Below are 19,025 nucleotides of genomic sequence, written 5' to 3' on the forward strand. Positions count from 1 at the left end.
TTTTGTTTTTGGTTTCTCGTGGCAGGCTATGCCATTTTTATGTGCATTTCACGCACAATTACGAGGAAGCCCTCGTCCACCCCCGCAAGTGTTCGACAGATGGTAGACGTTTTCAGGGCTTCCTCTAAAAGTTCACAGATCACTAAGTCCTAACATAGACACACCTGGATAGATTTGCCTATAAAGTGTCTTAAGTGACGTGACTGGACAGGTGTGGACCACGTGGTTACTTAGCAACAAGGGGAAAAGTCTGGGTTGCTAAGAAACAGCCGCGGTACTCCTCGTCGACAAATGCAGAATGTGCACATGTTGGCGCACCCCAAAAGAGTTAAAAGGGGAAAAAACTTGGATGAATTTAGTGCAAAAGCCCACGCAATCTGTTGAATTAATGCGATATATCCGACAACAGGCTATATACATTACCTGTGAATGTCCAAATTTTGAGTGTAATCTACCAACCCACCCTCCAACAAAGCATTTCCCCCCTTTGAGCACACGAGAGACAGTCGTCAAGCTCTTTCACGCCTGCTGTACGTTTGCATTTCTCGCTCGTATCAGAGGCTCGGGGCTTTTACGCACAGGCGCGAGGGCGGGAGTGACTGGTGCTCGCTGGCCACCATTCCTCCATCTGCTGCAGCTCGTGGAGGGAAGACGTGCGCTTTCTCGGTCATCCTACAGCGGCAACCGACCGCTTACCCAATGAAGAGCAAGGTGACGAAGGAGCAGGGTCCTGTTGCGCTCGTACGTTCCCTCCTCCTAGTTAAGCATCCTCTGACGGGCATTTAGACCTGTTTTGTATGAAGGCTGCTGCGCGCAACAGAGGACGATGTCCCTTCAGGACGGCTGCAGCAACCATCTGGAATACCCATGCACTGGGAATCGACCAGGCTGCGAAAAGTCGTGAAAACTCCGCCTGTCTGTCAGATCGACTGCGCAGGTGGTCGGCAGCCTACTCAGCCTACTCATCGCACAGAATCGAGCTCCTTACCTGCGTTCAAGGTACAGTAACACGAGTTGCCCCTTTATAGATAAAACATTTTATCTAAGATATCGGCTATTATGATGATCCGTAAACAACAATTTAAAAAAACGATATTAATGTGCTCTTCAAGCTTAGGTGAATAGTAAAATGTTATAATGTTCTTAGTTATGTCTTGAGAATGTGTCTTGTGTATGTTATGATAAACATCTCTCTACTTTCTATAAGGACGAACATTTAAAAAAAAAAAAAAACTTGATGTCTGTGTCTCAGCTTCCTGCAACTTACAGTAGTATACTGTACCTATATGTGAGTAGGCGTTTATAGAGGGCTGCTTATATGGGGCAGTGGGGCATTTTCTATTAATATCTGGGTTTCCCTCTTGGCCCCACAGACGTAAACAGGTGCAGACGTTCTGGTAACTACATTACCTCACAATTTTATAGACTGCAGTACAGTCTATATGGAACATTATGTTGTGACTTTAATGCATGACGATGGCAGCATATTTGAAGGTTTTCACTGCAGTTCTCTTTCAGAAGGCCTGCTTTCTGATTTCTTTTCAGATGGAAACTGTTCAGTTGTGTATGGCTAAGGATATGTTTGGTTAGGCAGAAGTTTTATGAGGCAAATTGAGGCGAGTCAACAACACACTTTCAGAGAGGGAGTGCTCATTCAGCATAAAATCGCATTGTTGATAACGGTTCACATTTGTGAAGCGGTGTTTTATGCTACATTATGTAATAGTGTCACATTTATTCTCATTCATGGAAGGTGTGTTCTTTTTTTTTTAATTTATCGTGGGTGGTGTGGAGGCAAGGAAGCCTTTCAGCCATCCCTCGCTGATCTGTAGTGACTGGCACCGAACACGCCACGTTTCACTAACTCCGCCCACCCACACATCTTTCCTCCAGGGTCCCAGGTGCGGTTGTCCTATGAATGGGGCTGCACCCTGCCCAGCTCAGCTCCTCGTGCCCCGGTCGTGGACTATGTGGTGCCCTTGTGCCCCCCTGAATGCACTGGCCAGCGGTTTGCGAGAGCAGAGAAGGCGGCACGGGCCACCGAGGGCGAGGCGGAGGTGGTGGGATGCCGCCGCCCTTCCGGATCGCCGTGCTGGGCGCGCAGGGCGTGGGCAAGACGGCCATAGTACAGCGCTTCCTCCACGATGACTACAGCGAGGCGGCTGGGTCCACCCGGGGCCGCCACGTGCACCTGTCCGCCGCCGTGCTCAACGGCCACGTGCACGACCTGCAGATCACAGACTACCCTGCAATCAGCAGCTTCCCCGGCACCTCCCTGCAGGTAGAACCGGATGGCTCTGTGTCTGCAGTTAAAGCTGCACTCCATGCACTGCCAGGTATTTAATGTGTGATATAGGATCGAGTGACACAAAGGAGCAGGAAATACAGCTGGAAATACAGTATTTCTCATTACCCATTACTATTATAGCGATTTTAATGCTTTTAATGAACTGTCAGTTACAGTTGGTAATTACTATTGGGGCACCACCCTGATTAACAGGGAAAATGTACTAGTTTTAATTAATTTACTAATGACTAATAATTCAGTCTCAACTCATGAAAGTCGCCAATTCGATACGTGATTATTTCTCGTCTACCAAACATATCGTCACTCTTGGCTCACAGGCGTAATAATCAAGGTATGTTTATTGAATAAGATGAGATACGAAAAACATGAACAACAATCATTGACTCAAATTCTATCAATTACCTGGAGTGTCTAGTTCACTAGAATCAATATAATGCAAGCCTAACAATGTAAACAAGCTAAATTTAACACAAACCATTCATGGTGGATCCTGGTAGCTAGCTAAGCTAATAAAGAAAAGAGTAGAGAAGCAAAAAGTAAACAGATTCCCAGAGTTTACTCTGGGAGTAAACAAATGGTTAATCTATTTATGGATCAAGACCAACAAAGGAAATGTATTAATCAACAGATTTGTGATGAAAGTATGCCTACAGTCTAATAGGAGGATCAGCAGAGAAAGATGTTGTGAAGTGGGGAACTAATTAGGAGCGATGGGGCCGTGTCCCAGGTGAGGGGAAAGAGTTAACTCATCTACTTTGGTTATTAAGCACTAAAGTTACTATTGATACGAACTGGTAACATAGGGAAATGTCGGCTCTTACGACTCGCTGGCGGTCGACCCAGTCGAGCCGTCTGGAAGTGCATGCATGGGTACCATTGGATCGTCTGGAGAGTGTGAGTCCTTTTAACTTCTGGACGCCAGGCTAGTGCGGGAGGAAAGAAAAGGCACAGGAAGCAATGAAAAATTAAGAGTCTTTGTTCTTTTTAAGAGTCCGAAGTTCCGTGCGGGGTTACCCACAGGTTAACCAGGTAATCTGGGCGAATAATAAAAATGTATTAGGAACAAGCAATGAATAGAATAGATACTTTATAAAGAACAGGAGCAAACATCACAACTTGGAAATTATACTGAAATCACCATACATTACTGGTTATCATTTAACGTCACAGTAGATTAAATGGTAAGTTGTTACTTTGTGAATCTGTGGGATGAGAGATGATATTTGCCCTGGTAGTGATTTGAGTCTAACTGGAATTTATGGTCTCTCTTTCCTGCAATATAAGCAGACTGTTAATCTTTTCACCTCCCCATCCATCAGTTTATGACCCCTAAGGAGAGGGGGCTGAGGGCCAGAAGTCAGGCCATCTGACAGCTGGGCCGTTTATGGCTTTGTTGCTCAGACTCCAGGCACCAGCGTGTCCTAGTTCTGGTCTGTGGCCCCGGGGTGCAAGAGAGCCCCCCCATTTGACCAGGTCGGAGTTTCATCAGGGGAATGTACACCATTCCTTTGCTTCCTGTTTCCCCAATTACATTTTGTGTTCCCTTTTGGCATTCTTGACCCTCTACAATTCTTATCGTTAAGACAAGAATTTAGACAAAATTGTCTACACTGAGCACTGTATGTGTAAAGTGGCATTAGATGTGACTTTGGGACAGTGATAAAGAAGAGAGAACCACTGCTAGTACAAGGAAGGACTAACTGTAAAATCAAGAGCAGCATGAACAATGTTTATACAACAGAGGGTGAGGTACAGTCCGACATGCCAAAATATCTCTTCCTTCATTTACTGAATTTAAATGAATTAATCAAACCTTTTATTAAGGGTTGCATTTGAAGTCTACCAATCACTGAGACCCAAGATCAGTCTCCAGCGATGCAGCAGTGGTCGGTTGAAAGCACAATCATCTCTGCTCTCATTAGCTGGCAGGAATGCGTACATCCTCTGTCCCTGTCAATTCACGGAGAAGCTAGCCAATCAAGGGCTTTTTTTTTTAGTACATGTACGGAACTGGGCAGAAAAAAAACAGGGAATTTTAACCAAATGAATCCAATTTGGGTGCACGATAAGCAATCGTAATTGGGTTGTGTTTTGCATGTACTATTTAGTTCAGTGTTGCTGTGGCAATTGTTGTGAAATACTAGTTCGATCATTATCAGGGTCCATAGTGGCTCACCAAGCAGGGAAATTTAGGCTCCACTTCAGGAAATCAAACATGGTTGAGGTCAGGTTTAGTTATATTTTTGGTTCCCCTTTTAACTATTTTGATTGTGTGTGTGTGTGTGTGTGTGTGTGTGTGTGTGTGTGTGTGTGTGTGTGTGTGTGTGTGTGTGTGTGGACGCGCGCACACCACTGCTTTACATAAATTTGCAGTTCGCGAGCAGTTTCCATCTGCATACATCTGTGCCCACTGGAGCAAGTTGCAACAAGCCATGCTCAATTTGATAAGTATTACGGACCACTGGCTTTAGAGCACAAACCTTTGCTCAACAAATGTGGAGAAGGATCCGGGCAGTTTCCCTTCCATACTCTGCTGTTTTACTCTGCCAGTGTTGTCTGTGAGGATGGCACACAACCTCAACAGAGTTTGTTGCTGGGGGAAAAATGACCCCATGCTTGAGACTGAATGAACTGTGCTTTTTCACAGGTCTGATCAATGGACTGTTCTGTCTTTCTGTGTCTTTTCCAGGAAACATTGTTTTAAATATGTTTTTTAAAATATTGTTAAAGCCATGCACTCTGGAGAGGAGCACTGAAAAGTTTCACACACGCATAACCAGTTTATTGCACGTTGCTTTCTCAGTGATAGTAATGCACTTGTTGGCAGGTCTCTTGTAAAAACTCACATTGTGGAGGGTTTCTCTCCCTTTTTTCCCCCCTTTTTTTTTTTACCCCATGCTAAGAGCAGATTCTTTATCAATTTAAAAGCAAGCAAGAAAATCAATGGCACTCAGTAATGAACTAGCAGAAATTCATTCGCACCTCAGCGTGATATGAATGATGGCCTGGCGCGTCCATCTACTTTATAGGCTTCGCCTCCCTTTTCTCAGCCCGCCGCTATCCGACACGCGGGCAGCTCGCGGGCGGTTTGGAAGTGAACGTCAGCGGAACGCTGCAAAAAGACGTGCGCGAGGCCTGTGTAATCGTTCCCTCTCAGCTTTTGGGAAAGCAAAGAAAGGCTGCGGTGCCAAACGTGACTATAAAAGGCAGTGCATGGGTTCATGACTTTTGCACGCTCACTCGTGATTTCCACATCTTTTTGTGTGACCTCAAATCAAATACCCTCAACTGTTTATATTACTTATTTTTTGTCGTGCGTATTGCAGCCAGTTTGCGTGCTTAACCTCGTGTGCGCCATTTGTTTTTCAGGAATGGTCTGACATTTGCTGTCGAGGCATTCGCAGCGCCCACGTCTACATCCTGGTTTATGACATCTGCTGCTTCGACAGCTTCGAGTATGTTAAGACCATGCGCCAGCAGATCTTGGAGACCCGGTACGTGTCGCCGCGGATCACAACTCAGACCCTTTCTTTTACTCTCTCCGTTTGTCGCTCTTCTCCCGTCTTTTGTATTGTTTTTTTTTTCTCGCAGCATTTGCATTTTCATTGTACTGTCCGCTACTTCGTCTCCCCGTCTGCCTCATGTCTTCTTTCATGTCTACTGTAAGTCCGCTAACAAACGGCGTGCCCTCTGCACTAGCTCTCCTCTGCGTTTAGACGCCATCTGAAACTGCACCAACAGAATTGTCTCTTTACTGCTCAACTAGATTGCCAAGGTCATGTACCGCCGTCTCCATAGCCACTCGAACAACCTCACTATACCCGCCGCCTGACACAATACTCTTTAACACGATGGATGCAGAATAGACGAATGCAAATTGATTAGGAACTGGGTGGCAAATGATGCCGCTCAACACATGACTGGTGTGGCGTTATGTCCGACTCTTGCCCCTAAATGAGCTTTACACAGCGACTCGACAGGGTCTGTTTGTTTTATTCAGTAAATCTCAGAGTAAGGTTAGCAGCTACCAAGCACACTTTGGGTCTCAGAGTGGTGTTGCACTTTAGCGCAAAGGACGTTCGCCGGAGAGCAGGCGGAACTCTGTGACATGAGCTTTGCAAAGCCGAATACAGTTCCAGGCAGGGGTGTGCGTGCATGCGTGTCTGTCTGTCTGTGTGTGTGTGTGTGTGTAGGCCTACTACAACACCGCCCCCGTTCAGTTTTTTTACAGGATATCTGGGCGAGAGGATTGCCTGACGTTGATTGATTCGAGGCGATGGCATCAGCTGTCATGCCGCGATTGTGGCTGTGCAGGCTACACCGGTGACGAACATTCATGTTTTATCGATCTTGGCGCAACGCAGTTAAGTCCACCAGACCTGACACAGCGCTGCCTCTCCCTTACACAGGAGCGACGTGACTTTGGGTTTAGGATACTCCAGAGAGCCGTTTATAGTTGGCAGAATCCACCGACGGCTGGGGAAGTCAGCCGAGATGCAGCCTTTCATCTGATTGGACAGTTTCTGTTTGAGTGGGAAAGTATGACAGTTAATCAGCAACAAGTCAGTCAGAATCTGTCATTTGTTCCAAGCTGTTGTTTTGCCATAAATCTTACATCAGGCTTGTTTGTATGCCGAGCTGTCTGGAATTGCACCTAACACCTGTTTCTCTCTCGCCAGTATGAAATCAACATTCTTTGTAATTTGAAAAATGGACTAGCGTAATTAGCCCAATGTTTGCACCAATGCATGTGTTTAGCACTGATTGAGTTCCAATTTGCCTCCGGAATATAAACTAGACCTACTTGGAAGTAGGCCAAGATAGTTGCTTACATTATGGATACAAACCTGAAACCCAAACACCTCGGAGAACTCCACCCAGTATCCTGAACTCTTTCTCGCCGGTGGGAAAATTGCCTTTGATGTTGACAATGAAGAGAGGCAATGAGCCTGTGGAGATTAGTGGATGGAACTGTCACAGCAAGTGATTGATTACTAGACCTGACGCTGACGGCCACTTTAACGCCACCCTGCTCCACAAGACCACCGAGACCCCGAGGAGACACGACGGCACGGCGCAAAGGGCATCTTAAAAACGCATCTTCTCTGTCACACACGCAGACAGAGCGCTGGACAGAGACAAATGATCTTTTAATGACCGTGTCACGTTATTAATTAAACTGTTCATTCAAGCCACATTAGGCTTACATTTTCATCAAAGATACTCATAATGTTTAAAATAATTAGCTAACAAACCAGTCTGCCAGGGTTCTCCCCCTGTTCCTTTCGATTTAAAGCCATTGTAGTCAAAGAATAACAAAATTTTTGGAACTGTCATCTTCTATGAACTAGATCAGAAACAACACAAAACGTAGCCTCTTCTGTGGGAGGCTTATAGGTCAGCTCTATTACTAACTTGTCTCCCTGACACCTCGACACCGTAGCGCTCCGTTAACCAGGCTTGCCAGTGAAGGAAGCGTATAGAAGTCTAAAAAAACGTGACCGGCTTATTAGCCGCGCCACAAAAAGAAGACCTATTTTTCTTTCATCTTTTATGTAGTCCTATTTGCCAGGTCCAGCCTATGTTGAGAATGAGAGCGCGCGGTTCAGAGTTTTATTGAATGGTGTAGCATCTGCTCTACTTGTTTAGAGTCTCAATTCGACGAGTGCATTTAAAAAAAAACCTTTCTTTTTTTTGCTTCGCAGGGTGATGGGCGCAATGGAGACGCCGATCCTGATTGTGGGCAACAAGCGTGACCTCCAGCGGGGCCGAGTCATCCCGCGCCACAACGTGTCCGACTTGGTCCGCAAAAGCTGGAAATGTGGATACGTGGAATGCTCAGCCAAGTTCAACTGGCACGTTCTGCTTCTCTTCGGCGAGGCCCTGCGCAGCGTGGGCTGCGCCCGCTGCAAGCACGTGCACGCCACCATCCGCTTTCAGCGAGCGCTGAGGAGAGAGCGCTGTTCTCTCATGTGAAGCGGGAGTTTGATAATGTCGCCCTCCTTTCGCTGAGAAACCAAAATTGCAGCTGTGATGGTGAGCCCGGGTTGCCTTTTTGCCAAGGAACTACTGACATATTTTTTTTCACCGAAGAAATGTACTGTCTCCGCGCAGATGGATGTTTGATGCCAGGAGGGATCCTCAGATGCTGCCTCTTTAGTAAATATCGCCTCGCCAGCGGCTGAAGCCTCAAAACCAATCAGCTTTAATATCGTACCGTTGAAATGCAAATAACCCGATAATTCATGCTGGGACTATTCTAGCCCGTCTCTGTTGCTGAACACATGTTATTGTTACTTCCATTTCTACTAAAGTGCTCCTGCCTCATTACGGGGTGTGGCTGTACCATACACGGTTGCAATACACAAGAGCACAACTAAATGTATGCGTATCCTCAGTGGACACTTCCATGTTAGGATTACCTGTTTAGCTTGTTCAGATACAGTTTATCCCTGGTACTGTGTTGTATGCCAAGGCATGAATTACTGTATGTACTATTTTCACAGTCAGATGGAACATTGGAGCAGGATGCAGGTCAATGATTCATTTCGTAATATTCGCCAATAGAGCGGGAAGTAAATGAATGAGGGATATCAATTTGTGATCCTATAATATGAAACCTAGTTTTAACTTGGCCCAGTTTTTACTTCTAAAACAGCACAATGTTCTAATGTGAAATTTAAAATCACTCCTCTATCTTCGTTGATATTAATTGCATATTTATGGGTTCATTGTTTAAATGACCGAATGCTAATGGTGAATGCCATTTTGTTTGATGTATGGTGAAATCTCCATATCAATATTTATGGCCAGCCTTACACCTGCTCCTGGTCATTTTTCAACTGTTAATCCCAATGGAAAGTATACAGTGCACTATGTATAATTTAAGGAAAATCATCCCTGTGATAAATGAGTATTTCTTCATTTGGGAGAATGCACCAACATGGCTCCAATATTTAAAATAATTTTAAAAATATTCATTTGTAACAAGGTTTAATATTGTATAAATCTTATAACTTGTACTTAAAGGGTCAAAAGTCATGCTGTACTGGTTTGCACTAAAGTTGACAATAAATCATCTTGCTGGTATTATATCATGGTTACAGTAATTCATTTTGCAATCCAACAGCGCATTTTATTTCAGAATGAGTGATTTCTAGTACAATGGTTGCAATACACAACAAATACATTTTAGAAGGATGTTAACTGGAAAAAAAAAACATGGAGTGAAGTATTTCAAACTGAAATCATTGTAATCATTGTAATACAGTAGCTCTAAGCCCTGATTGTTAATTATAGCAAGTTCAGGGAGAAGAAACTCAGTGTGGTTTTGAATGGGGGAAGAATTTGCCACATCGGTCCAATTTCTTACCCTAGAGATAATCAGCAGAGGGCCGCCACAGAAATTGCAGAACGAGACAGAGAGAGATGCAGGGATGCACAGGGGCGCAGCTGCTGTAGTGTGACACGCTGCAGTTCTGAGGAGACTATAAATAGCTCCAGACTTGTGCCAGGAGTTATTTATAAAGACTGCAAACTGCAGCCACTACAGTGCAAGGTGACTGGCAAACGTTATTAAAACAAAAAACAAAAAAACAGCTAAGGGGCACATCCCAGGGGATACTTCAGTGATGAAATAGGGAGTCAGATGCAGTGACTCGTGATCATTTGAGGACAAACAAGAAACATGCAAATGTTCTACTTAAAAACTCCTAAGGTTTGTTGAATGGGACTAAGAGAGAGACAAGTTGTACTGTGCTAACTATGTGCATATGTGTAGGCTGGTTCTGAAAGGGAAGATGGGCAGATGGGCAAATGGCAACGCAGCCAGGGTGTTTGTGCATCTTTAGTGCTCTGCCAGGCTAAATTCCTCTCCTAGCACTGCCAGCGTGTGCAGTAAAGGAGCACTGTACAGCACTACTGTATATGTACCTCCCTCCTGCTGCTCTGGGATTAGTCCCTAGGGAGAGAAGCTGTTTTGTTAACAGCAAAGCACATCAACTCAAGTGAGGCCGAGAACACAAGGTGGATTTCGAACGGATTTTGTTCAGTTTCTTCCCATGTAAGAAAAAATGTCACTCTGAAGCTTGGAGGTTAAGTAAAAATTGACAGAATCTTCACAGAAAAAGATTTGTCTAAACCTAAGGCGCAGAGAATAAAGCAGTTCACCTTCTGCAGCCTGTGGTGCCTGGGAAAGAGCGCTCCTGAATGATGTGCCTCAATGGGTCTGGCATACCCAGGCACATACTGTTAATATAATGGCTAAAGATGTCAGAAACGTCAGAAAAGAACTGTTCGTCACAACTTCATCTTTACTCAAGAGATGAGTAATGAGAGTCATTATACACGGCTTCATAACATGAAATGATGTGCACAGGTAAAGCATCGATGAGCTGTCAGTGTTGAAAGCAGTCAGCTCTGCAAAGTGGGCAGTGGTAGCTCAGTGCTTATGGTACTCAACTTGTAATCAGAAGGTTGCCATTTCAAGCCCCACCTTTGGAAAGTTGCCACCGTTGGGCCCCTGAGCAAGGCCCTTAACCCTCAATTGCTCAAGTTGTATTCAGACATAATTGTAAGTCATTTTAGATAAAAACATCAGCGAAATGCCAGAACTGTCCTAAGAAAAGCACTTTTGTTGCCATGTAACAGCCTTTGCTAGATATATACACCCTTTCTGAGTTTAGCCTGGCAAGATTATGAAATGTAAGTAAAAAGGACACAAAGTATAAGGGGAGTTAAAATGTGACAAGCAGTTAAACCCAGGATTCTCTGTCCTGAACAGTCACTGGTTCCTGGCCTGTCCCTCGGCACTCTATAGTGTATGAGGATGTAGGCGTGAACCTGGGAGCAGTCTGGTGGTTGTTCCTGGTGCAAGTTCCATGAGGACTATCGAGTTCCTTCTGAATGTCAGACATCGCAGTGCTGTCTGCTGTGTTCTTGGTCTGAATGGCCTCTCCTGAGCACTGATGTGTCTTATAGAAAACTGGTTTGGGGATCCTTGTAGGCTTCTTGTCAGATCTGTGGTCCCTCCTGGGACGTATGCAAGGCCTCAGGTTCAGTTTGTAGATGGAAGGCACTCGTTCTGGTTTCTTTAAGGACCGCTTCTGACTATAAACAAAGGCCTGAGCCTTTCCTGGCATGTCAGTCCCCGAGTGTAAAGTGGCGCCTTGGATCAAACCCATCCCCAACACTCTGTTGGCTTCTGACACCTTGGAAGGTTCAGGGGATTCTTTTGAACCCATGATGGAAGAATATGAACTGACTTTAGAGAGATGGGAAAGACTCAAGTGGTTTGAGTCAGCGTTGGCGTGATTTTCTTGCTTCCTGGCACTGAGACCTCTGGACAGAGTATTCACCCAACTTTCAGTAAACACCATCTCATACTGCATCTTCCCATTTGAACACTCAGTGGTGAATGCCTGACTCTTACTCTTTTGGGCCTTCTCAGGTCTAAAAGATGCACTGGGACAGAGTCTCTGGTTTGTGGTAGATGACATATGATCAGGTTTCTGGATTTCATTTGTCTCAGGGCCACTACTGTATTGGCCGTTTTCAGAGTCACTGTCATCGGAGTCTGTGCTGAGCTGTTGTAGATTGGTCAGGATCTCCTCTTCAAGGCTCTGGTATAGGACGGCCTCTTGAGCTGGACTGATTGGAGGAGGAGTGAAGAGGTAGCTACGTTTCAACTGCCCTTCTCTGTCCCTTCCGTCCACTTCAGAGACACCCCAAGATGGCTGAAAAGCAGTGACAGTAGAGTTTGGTTTACCTACATGGATGGGAGAGTTTGGTACAGTGTGCACTGGAAGGCACAGGTATTTCTTCCTGTTGCTGTTTGAGGAGGATCTCTGTAGGTTTCTTTCATTTCCATCAACCGCAGATGTAATGTGGGCGTAATGGTGTGTAGAGCCTGCCGGCTGGCCTTTTTCAGTTGCTGCAGGGCACCTAGTGTGTGCATTCCCCGATATGACGCCCATTAGCTCATGCCCATTAAAATGGCAAAAAGTACCATTAAAATCAGGGCTCTTACTAGCATTCCCACTACTCTCAGACTCTTGAAAGCCAATGTTTGGGGGCTGGCGATTTACTGAACTGATTCTGTTGGCATTGAGACCAACAGACTGAACTGGAGTGATGCACTGCAAAGGCCTAGCCCATACCGAACAAGCTGGCTTCTCTGGACCACCCTGCATCTCCTGGCTGTTCTTTGCCCCAGTTGTGGCATTTTGTCTCAGCTTGGAGACAAACTGTGACTTGGTCCAGGTTTGTGCCAGCCTGTTGTCTGTGCTTTGCTGGCCTTGAAGAGAAGTCTGGCTGTGGGCCTTCTGGAAGACGAGAGGCATGACGGAGCGCTCAGGCCGTGCCGGGGTGGAGGGGCGGGCTGGCCGTGGAAGGCTGCTGGTTAGTCGCGGAGTGGGAAATGCCCGAGTGGCTTCGCGGCCCCTCCTGCTAATGGACTTAAGTGCTGAGTCGTCCTGGCTCTGAGAACAGGTCAGCCTGAAAGCCCTCTCTCTCAGTCTGAAATGAGACCCACATAGCTAGATCAGCCTCTGGAGGTCAGTTGTATTGTAAAGCTATAGTACGATCACATGCACTGAAACCTCCCTATATGATTAGCTGTGTTTGCAGTGTATTTATAGTTATTTGGAGCTGGGTGTACTAGTGTGTGACTAAGCAACACTCTGAAGCATATTCCATTAGATCAGGGTGATTCGAATGAAGTGGATGCAGTAACAGGCTTCATATGTCAAAACACCTCCTAACGTTTTTAATAAGCTGAATTCCTTTAGTGCTATATGCCATGACAGATTTCCAACATAGCTCCACTGAGATGTCCTTCATAGACGTTTCACAAGCCTCGGCATAGTCATAGCCTGAAAAATAGGTGTACAATTTAAATTTTTATTTTATATGTACTTAAACATAAACATGCATCATTTAAAGCTGCTTTTGGGAATTTTAAAACAATTCTAAACGCTAAACAGCTTGGTGGAAAACCTAGCAAATGATCATCTGGAAAGCTGTTGTTTATAAATACAAGGGTTTCTGAGGACAACGATAATACGAAACACTTGATATGACCATGTTATACCCACGTAAATGAATTCCCCCATCATCAGTTATCATGTGTCAGTGCAAGAATACAATATCTATCATTTACCTCAAAGCAGGATAAAGAAATTTAATTGCAGAAGAATGTTAAAACATGGCCTTCATCCATTACTCATTATAATGTGCATAATTAGATTTCAACATTTTAGGTGGCTGATTACAACATACCGTTATACTGCATGCAGCATACTTGATATTAAATCCCTTGGAGTGGTGTAACCTGTACTAATAAGGAAGTCGTTGGAGCACTGCAATTTGTGTGCTATGCTCCAGGCTCGAGTCTAGCACCTACTGGATCCTGTCCTTGCTCACTAACAAACACCCAAGGCATGAATGAGGCATGAAAGAGTCAACACACCATTACAACGCTCTATATTCTAGACTACACTCTTTACTCAAACTAACCCAGCCAAAAGATGAAGTGATGAGTTGGACCCTGAATATTTTTCCACACCCTCCTATCTCAGAGTTTATTACTGTTATTAAATGCCCCAACATTAGACGCTGGTCATTAAATTTGTACACGGCTGAAGGATCGGAACGCTAGCAATAATTCAAAGCCATTACCCACGTCAGTTTTAAAGCACTGCCGTTCTTTGCTGAGGTGCTTGGGCGTGGAGGTTCCTCAGTGACATTTTGTGGATACGATGCGGGTTTGATTGATCATGACTGATTCTGTGCCACACCTGACTTGATGGAGGGCAGGAAAGAAACAAACAGCGGCAGGAACAGTGTCTCGCTGCAGCCGTTCAGAACGATCCCTCTCTTCGCCACACACTCCCAGAGTCTTCTGAGTGGTGTGCTTAGCTGCTGTCTGATTCATTAGGCCATATGACACAAGCAAGGCAGGACACCTGCAGACTTTAATGGATTCGTTGCTACGACAGCCTTTGTCATAGAAATAACCCAGCCTGGATATTACTGCTAATATGCGCCTTTTGTTTTAAGCGATGATGACAATAATGAATGAATATTATGTTCCTACAAATTGAAAACTCTACAATATGAATATACAAGGATTTCAGTCCCTGTCCTAAAACACCTCCCTCTAAACAGATAGAACTTACACTAAACACAAAACAGGATGTGCAGGTAACACGCTTTAATCTCTCATCAGCTCTTGTTGGCTCTAATTATCCAGGTGTTGTTGTTTTTTAACATTGATTGGTCTTATATGCTGTGTAATATCTGTGGCATTCGGTGACATTCAGTCACTGATTATTTTTCACTGCTTTATTCAGCACCTATGAGAGATAAGAGGCATGGCTCCAACATGAAGCACATCGATGACTCAAAAAACAAAGAGTATTTGAGAATGAAATAACTTAAGCATTAAAGTGCTGTTACACACACGCGTTTACACACATACCTTTCGCGGTATTTCTGCATAGTTCAATTATCACTGTAAATTTCATCAGAATGTTAATACATAAAATATAACCTGTAATTATAACATTTAGCAATTTACAGCCTGAAAAAAAAAGATTTACTATACAAGATAATATATTTTATTCACCACTTACTTATTGGGGGAAAGGGTGTTTCGGGGCCCTAGGTCTGGGGAGCGGGAAAGCCTGGGTGAAGGCATTGCACTTTGGGTCCTGCAGAGGGCAGAAGAGGCCTGGATAACAAGCTCCTGGGGGGACTGGGTTCGGCTCAACACCAGAGGGATGTGGCTGTCAGGCCCGCTGGGCCTAATTTTGATCTCATGGATCGGAGTGGTGGGGCGATGTGCCAGCTTATGGGCTGAGAAGGGAGCGAAGTAAGGAGGAAAAAGAAAGAGAGTGATAGAGAGAGAAACAAAGAGACGCTTGGGTTATGTAACTCATGCAGGAGTAAAATGAGGTGCAGGTTAAGCAAGGCCTCCATTTCTATGGTTAAATGCTTTTCTGGTAGCTAAACATAGGCCAGTCCTGTAATTTATGCCCTCAGTAGACAAAGCACTTATGAAGCATTTTTGAAGGATGCTTGTGTTCAGGTGCTTCCATGCAAGTCCTTTTCCAAAAAATGTCCTAACCACAATACTCTGATGTTTGATGTGTTTTCTGCCAGAAAACTCTCTTTGACAGACATCTTACTGCATCAGTGCCACTCCAGGAGTTGCATTTGGAAAGGCAAATTTGAAGGTGCATTGCTATTGCCATCCTTGAAAAGGGCAAGCTTGGAATGATTCATCACTTACAGGAAATCTGTAGCATTAAACATCAAAGGCATTAAGCAAGGATCAATAATGAAAATAATAAAGGGGGGTGGGGGGATACAAGTCTACAGGTGCTCCCTTGTTTTATGAAAAGCCAAAATATTTACTGGAGCAATTACACTGGTTTGAAACCTTGTCTAAAATGAATCTGTATTCTGACCTATATTTTGGAAACAAAAACAACAATAAAAGGAAAATGTTCCAGTTATTCAAAAATGTATCTCATGTCCAGTTATACCCCTCCAAAAGAAGAAAGGCAGCCTGGGATATGGAATAAGGAACACAGGAAAAATCTGTTTGAAAAGCATAATTTCTGGAATGTTTAGGAATGCTCGTGTGTGTGTTCTCACCGAGAGATGTGCAGCGGCAAGGGTCATGTTTGTCGAGATAGTGCTCCAGGGTGTCCCATCCTCCACCAACTCTCACCATCACATGAGTTCTTAAGATCTACACACACGTTGTTTAATCAAAGACATATTCCAGTATGTTATGCATACGTTTGCTATCTGGCACTGTATCAAATTGGTTCATAAACATATTTACTTATGTCTCTGTGACTATAAAACTTTGCTCTGATTAAAAAAATATACTGTTATTTATGACAGTATGTCTAAAAGCACATCTCTGTGTGTGTGACCGCTCGGAGAACAACATACCAACAGAGAAGAAAGGAACAGAATGAGAGCCTCTTTGAAACTAAAAAGATTATTTACTAAACAATGAAAAAGATTCTGAGGTTTATGTACTCGCACAAATATGAGAGTATTGGAGTCTCCAACTCTGTATTTTCCATCTGATATCTTCACCATGGGAAACTGGGTAGGACAAGTGCAGCGACATAGCAGATACTGAACCTGCCCACACAAATGATTAAAACACACACACACACACACACACACCCACACACACAAATGATTAAAATACACCCACACACACCCACACACAAATGATTAAAATACACACACACACACACACACACACACACACACAAACACACACACACAAACACACACAGCTTTTATAGATGCTCTTTTGCAATGTGCACCCTTCACCCAAGTCACTTCAGTTTAATATACCAGGAGTTCAATATATCACGCAGTTCAGTATATAAGAAAGATGTCCACAGGATACAATAAATGAATGACAAGAGAACCCACTTGAAAACTGAGCCTGAAGTGGAAGTGCTTGATGAGGATTTATAAAGCAATAGAATAAACCATCAGTCTCTTCTGACAAGATGATGTAAACCTGTCTCCTGATAAATCAATGTTTCTGATAGAGGTTAGGACAAGGTTGTGCCTTTTACCTGCCAGTAAACATGGTTAAAATAGATTAAATTTCAATTCAGTGAATTTTGAAGACTGCACTCCCCTACTAGCTAATTACTTCAAAACATGTGTGAATGCCTTTCACTGATAGAATTTCAATTAACATTTAAGGTCACTTCATTTGACTTTTACGACCATTGACAGATGACATCCACAGGCCAGTCACCATTTCATCCAGGTTCTGGGTGTTGAGCAAACGCCTCTGAGGCGCGAGCTGCGCAGGCTCTCGCGCGTCCAGGTCGGTCTCCTCGCGCATCTCGTCGTCGATCTCTCGCTCCAGCTGGATAAGCACGGGCGCGGCCATGCCAAAGCGGGAGGCACGCCGGGCCACCTCTAGTAGACACAGCACGAAGTTTTTCTCATTTTTTCTTAGAACGAGGTCATCTGTCTCGAACATCAAAACATCTGCGGGGGAGGGAGGGATTTACAGTGGTAAGAAATTGCCAAGAGAAAACACAATCGATCGGAGGATAGTTATTTTAGTCAAATTACCAACTTGAAATAACGCTGTTGTTATTTCGTTCGATGTAATACATGTTTACTAAGCTCACTGGTGTTTTGTAGTAGTATAAATTACTGTATTTCCAACGAAAGAGGTTAGTTCAGTTATTCAATCGGCCTTGAGAGTGTCAATAATTCAAGCTTATACCACCCACTAGTGGTACAATTATGGCATAAATTTATTAATGAGGTTATTGTATTAAAACAGTCACACAAAAAGAATCATTTACCTTTTATATTCATCTGATTCCGACACCAGTTGATAAAATTCGACACATTATCCCGTGCTAAAAATGTCGCGGGCTGGGCTGAGCTCACAAAAGTAACTCCAGACGCAGGTACCCGCACCTGTGTCGCACCTGTGTGCTTTCCAACAAAGTCTTCAGCTACCCGCGTTACGTTGTTGGCGTGGGCGCACAGAAGAACGCCTGTCCCGAGGACATCCATGATGTTGTCCACATCCAAGCCGACGCCGTACAAGTCGTTTAGCCACTCGGCCAAATCTTCTTTCATTGCATAAAGATATTCCTCGCTCGATCCGAAAGGTCTGATGCTCTGATTGGATGCGTGTTTAATTCCAGACATAGTTCGGAAAATAATAATAAACACACACACACACACACACACACACACACACATATATATATATATATATATATATATATATATATATATATATATATATATATATATATATATATATAAATTTCCTACTAAGTCTTGAGTGAGCGATGTCTGAAAACTTTTTTGTTATCGCTTACATCCATTTAGAGCCAAAAATCTGGCCACGAGGCTTATGCTGTTGGAGAAAGTTTGACAGACTAGCTAAGCAGTTACCTACGAATTGTTGGGGAGGATTAAAAGGTCTCATTTACGACTGCATAATATGTCCTAAGTATAATTTTGTAGATTTATCGAAATCCGTCGCTCTTGCGTGGCAATAGTTTGTAAAGGTTGTATTACGCAGACTGCTTCTTGCCCTGTTGTCCTTGGTGACGAGACAGCGTCAACATTCCCTTTAACCATTTCATGACCATCCCAGAGCGTCTTAAGTGAGTGGGAGTGCTTCACTCAATTACTGTCTCGACCGATGAAAAGAAGAACAAGAATGAAAGAAAACGCTCTGGAATTAAAGATAAACTTTACTCATATTGAAGCCAAAAATATTGGAAATAAACATCCCTTTAAAAATGAAAAATTATAATCACAACTTTCAAGAAAGCAGAACTGTCAAATCAGTATTTACATAACGTCTTCTCACTGTTCCTTATTGCTAAATTTAAGTTTAATTATATCAAATCTCATTTCAGTATCACATAAATGATAAATCAATATGAAGGATTCTGAACTCAAACACATCCTGTTTGATGTCTTCACCTTTCTCGTTGTACAATGAATTAAAACAAAATTCCATGATAATATTCATACTGTGATGCCAGGATTAAAGCTATACCATGCAAGTTTCTGCATACTGTGTGTATGCTCCAAAATCAGTGTGGTCTTCACTGTATTTGGGAAGACAGAACTTAAAGAACTGAAAAGCTCCTAGAATTTGAAAGAAACATAAAACAATAAATGA

At 43.7% G+C, this 19,025-nt stretch overlaps 2 protein-coding genes across 2 annotated transcripts; one reads left to right on the plus strand and one right to left on the minus strand.

Annotated features, from left to right (window-relative positions):
• The first annotated feature begins 605 nt into the window (after window positions 1-605).
• On the plus strand, window positions 606-9,389 carry LOC113573766 (ras-like protein family member 10B). Its single transcript, XM_027004256.2, has 4 exons — window positions 606-999; window positions 1,894-2,281; window positions 5,678-5,802; window positions 8,014-9,389. The coding sequence occupies exons 2-4, from the start codon at window positions 1,994-1,996 to the stop codon at window positions 8,282-8,284; spliced, it is 684 nt and encodes a 227-aa protein (XP_026860057.1). The 5' UTR covers window positions 606-999; window positions 1,894-1,993; the 3' UTR covers window positions 8,285-9,389.
• A 58-nt stretch (window positions 9,390-9,447) lies between these two features.
• On the minus strand, window positions 9,448-18,031 carry LOC113573754 (GAS2-like protein 2). Its single transcript, XM_027004242.2, has 6 exons — window positions 17,677-18,031; window positions 17,112-17,350; window positions 16,364-16,471; window positions 15,968-16,064; window positions 14,941-15,163; window positions 9,448-12,823 (listed from the first exon to the last, which is right to left on the minus strand). Exons 1-6 carry the CDS (start codon window positions 18,029-18,031, stop codon window positions 11,062-11,064), a joined length of 2,784 nt encoding a protein of 927 aa, XP_026860043.2. The 3' UTR covers window positions 9,448-11,061.
• Between the last annotated feature and the right edge of the window lie 994 nt (window positions 18,032-19,025).

The sequence above is a fragment of the Electrophorus electricus genome, chromosome 6 (assembly GCF_013358815.1).
Source record: "Electrophorus electricus isolate fEleEle1 chromosome 6, fEleEle1.pri, whole genome shotgun sequence".
Taxonomy (NCBI): domain Eukaryota; kingdom Metazoa; phylum Chordata; class Actinopteri; order Gymnotiformes; family Gymnotidae; genus Electrophorus; species Electrophorus electricus.